General features: G+C 53.7%; 1 protein-coding gene across 1 annotated transcript; it reads left to right on the top strand.

Annotated features, from left to right (window-relative positions):
- Positions 1–1,137: 1,137 nt before the first annotated feature.
- TDP2 (tyrosyl-DNA phosphodiesterase 2) lies at positions 1,138–8,161 on the top strand (the record flags this gene model as incomplete). The annotated part of the gene is given in 5 exon segments (XM_014586503.1): positions 1,138–1,308; positions 2,142–2,233; positions 4,622–4,740; positions 5,761–5,931; positions 6,932–8,161. Coding segments are annotated over 5 exon segments (835 nt in total), but the record flags the coding sequence as incomplete, so codon positions are not given.
- Between the last annotated feature and the right edge of the window lie 806 nt (positions 8,162–8,967).

The following is an 8,967-nucleotide window of genomic DNA, read 5'->3' as shown; positions in this document are numbered from 1 at the left end:
GTGGCCACGCCGCAATCCCTTCTCCTCCATTCTCCTCTCGGGATCTTGGGCACGCACGCACACACGCCCGGTGTGAGTTTAAGCCACCAGGTCCTTGACTCGAACCGCGGTCGACTACGTGGGAGTCCAGCGACATAGCCATTACGCTAACAGCTGGTTCCCGGACTAGAGTTTCGAGCGAGAAGCTTGACATAAATGCGTGAGGCAGGACACCTGCTGAAGTGTGCTAAGCTGGAAGCCGCCTTCTCCCTGCACTTACGTGCTCTCCGCTGCAAGCCAGAGCTGTGTCTGCAGGCGTGCATGCGTGCACACGCGTGTGTTCCAGCGCCCCCTCCCCGGCTCCCGAGCTGCTGCTCCTGGTGTGTGCTGGCGCCTCCAGGTGCCTTTGTGGCCAGCCGCCCTCCCATCCTAGGGAAAGTTCCAGGCCTGTCCAGCGTTCGCTTTCTCCAGTGGGTCATTTTCTCTTATTTTTCCAACTTTGTGAAGGTTTTTATGACATCTGCCTGGAGCCTTTTCTTTCTGTCCTTGCTAATACATATACGCCTTAAAGGCCCCAGGTTAGAGGTGACTTACCTCCAGGAAGTTCCTAAGTCCCCAGTCTGGTACTGTGGCACCCGCGGGACCCTGCTGTCACCCGGTGGCCCTCACCGTAACTGCTGTTCCAGGCGTTCAGTCTCCACTATGGTTTGCGTGGCTGACCACACAGCGTTCAGACAGCAGTCTACTCTCCCTGTCATGTGGCTCTTGCTCTTCCATGAGCCGACACTTTGAGAGCTCTTTTAAATTGATCTCTAGGGGCCAGCAGTTAGCATAATGGCTATGTCACTGGACTCCCATGTAGTCGACTGGTTCGAGTCCCAGACCTGGTGGCTTAAATTCACACCGGGCGCGTGTGCGTGCGTGCCCAAGATCCCGAGAGGAGAATGGAGGAGAAGGGATTGTGGCATGGCCATCCCCCCTGGGGGGTGATTTCTCACTTTCTGTCTCTCTATGTCTCTCTTTCTGGTGAGCGCACGTGCCCTAGAGCAAAAACCTCTAAAAAAAAAGAAATTGATCTCTAGCAGCTACAAATGCAAAGTACTGTGAGTGAGTCACTTTGTACATGACGTGCAGTGGTGTGTTCTGACCTCTTGCCAGTGTGGACCTAACCGGGGAAGAGACGCCTGAGCCCCCCAGGCATGGAGGCGAGGCGGCGAGTCCGCAGCAGGAAGATGGCAGCATGTTCTCCTTCATCACCTGGAACATCGACGGGCTGGATCTGAACAACCTGCAGGAGAGGGCCCGAGGGGTGTGCTCCTACCTGGCTCTGTGAGTGCCGCCGCCGCCTCGGGAGGGGCCGGGTCTCCCGTGCACGGAGCAGCCACTGAGGCCCGGGCTGCAGTCCGACCCGGGTGCAGGCGTGTCTGCAGGGCCTGGGCGGCTGCCTTCAAGGTGGCTTACGGGTAGGGTGTGGAGGGGCGCCAGTCATGTGAGGGCCTTCCGGTACTGCTTCCTGTTCTCGGTGTATGTCTTACCGAGATGAAGTGAAAACGACAAAGACGAGCCCTTTCTGCCCCGTTTTGGCTCTGCCCCGTAATGGCTCTGGTCAGATCGCTTCAGCTCTCAGAGCTCAGTTTTTAGTAACTGTCCCACGGGCGTCTAAAGAGAGGGCATGGAGAGGCCAGCAGGCAGCATGCTGGTTAAGGCTCTGGACTCCCGCGTGGCTGACTCCTTGGTCTGCATCCAGACCAGGTGGCTGGAAAAATCACACTGGTGTGTGTGCATTTGTGCCCAAAATCCCGAGAGGAGGAGGGAGAAGGGACTGCCGTGTGGCCGTCTCCCCTGGGGGTGATTTCGCACCTTCCCTCTCTCTGTCTCTCTCCAGTGAGCACACACACTCTATGGCAGGGAAAAGAAGTAGAGAAAGAGCAGCGGAAGCACTTCGGTGCGGAGCCCTGGGCTCGCCTCCAGTCTGTCAGTCCTGGTTCTGGTGAAGTCCACCCGCGTGCCGTGTTCGGTAGTACAGCTCGCTCTCGGTTACTGAGCACTGTGCAGGCTGAGCACTAGGACGCTGGGGGTAAGGGGCTTGCACCTCTTTCCTGTAGGGAGACGGGAATGGAATGGTGTCCCTGGTGTTCGTCATAAATCGATGTTTTAACTAGGTACAGCCCAGACGTGGTATTTCTACAGGAAGTCATTCCGCCGTATTATAGCTACCTAAAGAAGAGAGCAAATAGTTACGAGATTATCACAGGTAACGACTTTTCTGTTATTTCTATGGTTTCTTTTTTTTAAAAAAGGAAAAAGATAAAGCCCATTGTAGCATCGAGAAGAAAAAGCACAAATAAGTGTGAGAAAAAGAAGCGAGACACCGCATCCTAAGAGAAATGTAGGAGAATGTTTTATCGCTTAATGTTAGTGTGAGAAAGCGTTTGAAATGGGTGACTTTTCAGAAATTTTTTTTTTTTTAGAGGTTTTTGATAGGGCGCGTGTTTCTAGCGTCTTTCTCGCTAGACAGAGAAAGATGGAGAAGAGACAGAGAGACAGAAAGCGAGAAATCATCCCCCAGGGGGGATGGCCACGCCGCAATCCCTTCTCCTCCATTCTCCTCTCGGGATCTTGGGCACGCACATACATGCGCCCAGCGTGAGTTTTAAGCCACCGAGTCCGGGACATGAACTGCGGTCGACTACGTGGGAGGTCAGCGACATAGCCATCACGCTAAGTGCTGGTGCCAGACTTTTTAGGAAATTTTAATGTTAGAAACACTGACTAGGTTTGTGGTGAAATTCAGTTTTATGAGCGGGCCAGCAGATGGCACAGTGGTTATGCCACTGGACTCCCACGTGGCCAACCGCAGTTTCAGTCCCAGACCCAGTAGCTTAAAACTCGTGTCGGGCCCGTGTGTGTACTTGCGGAGAATGGAAGAGAAGGTATCACAGTGTGGCCATTCCCCATGGGTGGTGATCTCTCACTTTCTCTCTCACTGTCTCTGTCTCTGTCTGGTGAGTGCATGTACCCTATGGCAAAAACCTCTATCAAAAACAAAAAATTGTGTATGACAGTCACATTGTAATTAGCTTTTTCAGAAGTTTTTTTTTTTTTTAATCTTTATTCCTTTTCATCTGTCCTGTTGGATTGTTTTAGCATTTTGCCCTGAATAATTTTCTTATTTCCTACCTATTTTTGCCAAATATATTTAAAGTACCAGTTTGCGGGACCAGCAGATGGTATAGTAGTTACATTGCTGGACTCCCACATTTGACTGTAGATCAAGTTCTAGACCCGGCAGCGTGAAACTCAGGTTGGGCATGTGTGGGTGTGTGCCCAAGATCCCAGGAGGAGGGTGGGGGTGAGGAGGTGGCAGCGCGATTTCTCGCTGTCTCTCTGGTGAGCACACGTGCCCTATAACAAACAGAGCTCTCTTTAAAAAGAAAAAGCCTTAGACCTACTTAAATACTGTTACTTATTGTTAGCGCCTTCAGTAGGGGAGCTTGTGATGAAGTGAAAGTGCCCTTGACTAAATTCTTCCTACAACACTTGAAGGTCACGGGGAAGGGTATTTCACGGCCATCATGGTGAAGAGATCGCGATCTAGCGTCTTTCTCGCTAGACAGAGAAAGATGGAGAAGAGAGAGAGACAGAAAGCGAGAAATCATCCCCCAGGGGGGATGGCCACGCCGCAATCCCTTCTCCTCCATTCTCCTCTCGGGATCTTGGGCACGCACATACATGCGCCCAGCGTGAGTTTTAAGCCACCGAGTCCGGGACATGAACTGCGGTCGACTACGTGGGAGGTCAGCGACATAGCCATCACGCTAAGTGCTGGTGCCAGACTTTTTAGGAAATTTTAATGTTAGAAACACTGACTAGGTTTGTGGTGAAATTCAGTTTTATGAGCGGGCCAGCAGATGGCACAGTGGTTATGCCACTGGACTCCCACGTGGCCAACCGCAGTTTCAGTCCCAGACCCAGTAGCTTAAAACTCGTGTCGGGCCCGTGTGTGTACTTGCGGAGAATGGAAGAGAAGGTATCACAGTGTGGCCATTCCCCATGGGTGGTGATCTCTCACTTTCTCTCTCACTGTCTCTGTCTCTGTCTGGTGAGTGCATGTACCCTATGGCAAAAACCTCTATCAAAAACAAAAAATTGTGTATGACAGTCACATTGTAATTAGCTTTTTCAGAAGTTTTTTTTTTTTAAATCTTTATTCCTTTTCATCTGTCCTGTTGGATTGTTTTAGCATTTTGCCCTGAATAATTTTCTTATTTCCTACCTATTTTTGCCAAATATATTTAAAGTACCAGTTTGCGGGACCAGCAGATGGTATAGTAGTTACATTGCTGGACTCCCACATTTGACTGTAGATCAAGTTCTAGACCCGGCAGCGTGAAACTCAGGTTGGGCATGTGTGGGTGTGTGCCCAAGATCCCAGGAGGAGGGTGGGGGTGAGGAGGTGGCAGCGCGATTTCTCGCTGTCTCTCTGGTGAGCACACGTGCCCTATAACAAACAGAGCTCTCTTTAAAAAGAAAAAGCCTTAGACCTACTTAAATACTGTTACTTATTGTTAGCGCCTTCAGTAGGGGAGCTTGTGATGAAGTGAAAGTGCCCTTGACTAAATTCTTCCTACAACACTTGAAGGTCACGGGGAAGGGTATTTCACGGCCATCATGGTGAAGAGATCGCGAGTGAAGCTAAAGAGCCACGAGGTCGTTCCGTTCCCAACTACCAAAATGATGAGGAACCTTTTGTGTGCACATGTAAGTAATCCTTAAAAAGGCTTTTAAAAAATGAATAGTTTTTTTTTTTTTTTTAAGAGAGATTTGCTCTAGAGCTCATGTGCTTGCTGGAGAGACAGAGAGAGAGGAAAAGAGAGAAATCACCCCCAAGGGGATGGCCACACCACAGTCCCTTCTCCTCTATTCTCCTCTTGGGATTTTGGGCATGCACACACACCTGGTGTGACTTTCAAGCTGCTGGGTCAGGACTCGAAATGTGGTAGGACACGTGGGAGTCCAGTATGCCACCTTCCGGTCCCCTCAAAGTGAGTTTTTTTTTTTGGTTCCATAGCGTTCTCTTTAAAAAAGAAAAGGGCCAGCATTCAGTTTCCTCTGCCAGCTGTTCCCCCGGGCATGTATGCCGACGTCCCACTGTCTCCCACAGTGTTCTTAGTGTGCCCTGCAGTCTGAGGTCGCCAGGCTCCGCAAGGCGTAGAAAGGTGGGTCGCGACCACTCACTCCTGCAGCCTCTAAACTGCTAGCGGAGCCGTCTGCACCGCACCGACGTGCAGAAAAGGCACAGTGCCGCAGGAGAGGATGGCGACACTCCCAGAAGCTCAGAGCCAGGAGGGCTGACTTTGTGCCGATGGTTCAGTGAAGGCCTCATGGAGGAAGTGGTATTTGAGTCTGGCCCCAAAATCACACAGGATGAGCGCCTTTGCCGTGGGCAGCCCGTGGGCATTGCAAGCTGAATACAGGGGTGTGGCGGTGCAGGGAGCGCTCTCTCCAGGGCGAGGAGGGCTGCGGATTCAGGGTCTGAAAGAGCACAGGCGCCACCTCGCAGCGGAGGTGACATGGGGCTGATTGTGCTTCCCAAGCGGTCTGCAGGGCAGGGCTCGCACTTTGTTTCTCCTGACCGAGAGACGTGGGCAGTGCTGACGACACGGTTTCGGTTTGGTAAATCTGTAACGAGCGGTGGGGAAGTCCGCTGGGTCTGCTAGCCCAGCTCGGCCCCGGTGGCCAGCCGGCAGTTTGCAAGAGTAATGATTAACCTTGTTGCAGGTTGACCTGGCCGGGAACGAGCTATACCTTATGACCTCCCATTTGGAGAGCACCAGAGGGCACGCTAAGGAACGGATGAACCAGTTAAAGATTGTTCTGCAGAAAATGGAAGAGGCCCCGGCCTCAGCGACAGTCATATTTGCAGGGGACACAAACCTGAGGGACCAGGAAGTGAGTGATGGTCAGCCCCGTGTCCGCAGCCGGCCAGCCCTGTGCTGACCAGCTTAGGTTCCGTCCACCAGCGCTGTTGGACGAGGGCCATTAGGCGCTCCAAGTGTAGATGCGACCTGTGAAAGCAATTCAGCCAGTATTCTTACCCTGCGCCGTGTGCTAGGGGCCCGAGAGGTCCTTCCGTGGAACAGCACGACTCAGTCCACTGAGGGGACGCCAGAAACGGTCCAGGCAGTTTCGGGAGGGTGGGCTTACCTGCAGTGCCAGTCTGCAGGGCGAGAAGAATGGGAAGATCGACCTTGATAACTGTTCCCAGCTCTTCTGGGCCTTTCTCAGCCCCTTACCCCTTCTGAGACTACCCTACCCGGGCGTGAGAGTCTTACCCCTTCATTCAGTTCAGACAGAGTTTATTTTTTTAGGAATTCAGAAAATTAATACAGAATTACTGTACTTGCCAGCAGTCCTGCTTCGGGGTATGGAGGTGAGGGCGGGGAGCGGCACAGGTGTGTGTACCCGTCCACCGCGGCCCCGAGTGGTGGTTTCAGGTGAGACCCGGGAGGTCGTGGCCCTTGGGCGCTGTTCAGCGCTGCACTGCCCGTCCACCGCGGCCCCAAGTGGTGGTTTCAGGTGAGACCTGGGAGGCCGTGGCCCTTGGGCGCTGTTCAGCGCTGCACTCAGTGCATAGGCTGGTGCAGGCCGGCAGGCGCCTTCCCACCTGAGCTCATCCGGTAAAAGCTGCCTGTTAACAGTAGCAGGTGAGGCCCTGCGTGTGCAGCCTTTGATTGGCTCCGACACCCGAAGTTCAGACCTATTTATGGCAGCAGAGAAGGCAAATCCCAGGCCTCTCAGGCTCCTGGCCCACTGACTGTCAGCTACTGGGCATTCGTGCGTGAGTTCACAATGTCTGGTGTTCTGACCTGAAGTGTCATTTAGGTGTGCAGACGCCAAGCCACCTCTGTGATTCGGGGAGCAGCAACCACGTAATCTTTTCTCTTTTCAGGTCACCAAATGCGGCGGTTTGCCCAGCAACATTTTGGACGTCTGGGAGTTTCTGGGCAGACCCAAGCACTGCCAGTATACCTGGGACACCCAGGCCAACACCAACCTCGGCATCGCTGCCGCCTGCAAGCTGCGCTTCGACCGGGTCTTCTTCAGGGCCGCAGCCGAGGAGGGTCACATTGTTCCCCGCAGCCTGGACCTCCTGGGCTTGGAAAAACTGGACTGTGGGAGATTCCCCAGTGATCACTGGGGTCTTCTGTGCAGCTTAGATGTGATACTGTGACGTGCTTTTCAAAAATGAGTTTAAAATGGTCCAGGTTTTGCTCTGGGTTCTTGCAAATACATTTTCTACCTCTGGGAAGATCTGGTGTGCAGGAGTTAATACAATGGATCGTTGTACCCACCTGGTTCTCTGTCGACCCTCCAAGTTCAGAATGAGCAGCTCTTACCGCACCAAAGCTGCCTGCCTGTGTGCAGGATGGGGGGCCTTTAGGGAGCAGGCCGGCAGCCTGGGCCTGCTCAGAGCTGCTACCCAGGCAGGGACCGACAGGTCATCTCTGGGCTTGTCTTTGTATTGACTGTCCAGCGAGGCACCTGAGTAGTGACTGTTTAAGTCTTCACAAGGAAGAAAGAGGCTACTGGACCCTGGGCACTGCATCTTCGAATTGTACTTCACAAACCTGGATCATCTTCAAAGCTGTCTATCCTGCAGTTTAGGGGCAGCTGTTCTACATCAGACCTCTACATCCAGCTGACGGGAGCCGTAGGTGAGACGTTATGGTTTCTATCGTGGTTTCTGGAGGGCGTGTGTGCTCGCCTGGGTGGGGGGACCTCCCGGTGGGGCCTAGTCATGCCACCGTCCCTCCTCCACTTCTTCATCTCCTCGGGGTGTGGGGCGTGTGTGCCTGACTTCCAGACTGCAGGGCCGGGACTTGATCATGTGGGATCACACTGTAAACGCTAGTCACAGGGGCTGGCCCGGATTCGAGCCTTTCAGTCGTTTTGATTCACCTTTGTGTGCCCGTGAGCAGAGGCAAAGAGCTTGATAATGATTAGCGTCAGCTGTATAGCATGGGAGAGAAATGTGTAAAGGGAAATCGCCTGGTTTTGCTATTTGTAAAATGGAAATGTTTTATAGGAAGTGGACAGAGTATTTCTAAATGTGCTTTAAAGAAAAAGAATGTTTCCCCACGAGAAGTGTACTCGAAATAAAGAAGTGTACTTGTTCATGGCCTGGCTGTTTCTGGCCGTCATGGGACTCGATTTGTGCGGCTCCCTGCGCTGACCCTGCTGACCAGCCGTCGTCCTGGTGCGGAGCTGGCCGCCGGGCAGCTGGAGTGGGGCCTGCGCTGACCCTGCTGACCAGCCGTCGTCCCGGTGCGGAGCAGGCGCTGCGGGAGGCAGGGTGTTCACGCACTGTTGCCGCGATTTCCCATGTGTTCATAATTACTTCAGAACCAAACGTTAAAGGCTAGTGAGGGGCCCGGCCACACTGAGGAACGGTGTGGAACAGTGAGAAATTAGATTTCCCCTAAAAGGTCCGCGCTCAAAGGAAAAGCAAGACGCCCCTCTCCGCTGAGTGCCCGAGGAACCTCCAGTGTGGGCTGAGGTTAGCAAACGGCACAGCCCCTCACCGGGCGCCCGGGGCGTCTCACCACCTGTTCTAGCAACGGCCAACCCTGCGGCCTAGTGGTTAAGGCACCACATCCCACGTTGTTGACCGCGGTTCAAGCCCTGTCCCCGGGCTTGAGAAACAGGGTGGGCATGTGTGCGTGCCCAAATCCCGGCGGGAGGGAGCGCGAGGACAGGACTGCGGCATAACTGCCTTTCTCCCTCCCTGGCAGATTTTAGAAAGAGAAAGGCACAAGCTACACCCTGGAAGAGAGTGTGACAGATGGCAGTGGAGGGCGGGAGGCTGTGGTCACCTGCCAGCCAGGGCATCCCCACTGCAGCTCCACAGAGGCCAGACGAGGAGCGCCCCGGGGCCGGCCCTGGCGGATGGGCCGCAGTCGGCCTGGGTTCCGGCCGGCGCCCCCT

Source organism: Tupaia chinensis, unplaced genomic scaffold, assembly GCF_000334495.1.
Source record: "Tupaia chinensis unplaced genomic scaffold, TupChi_1.0 Scaffold000141_1, whole genome shotgun sequence".
Classification (NCBI taxonomy): Eukaryota; Metazoa; Chordata; class Mammalia; order Scandentia; family Tupaiidae; genus Tupaia; species Tupaia belangeri.
This window is presented reverse-complemented; position numbering and strand designations above follow the sequence as displayed.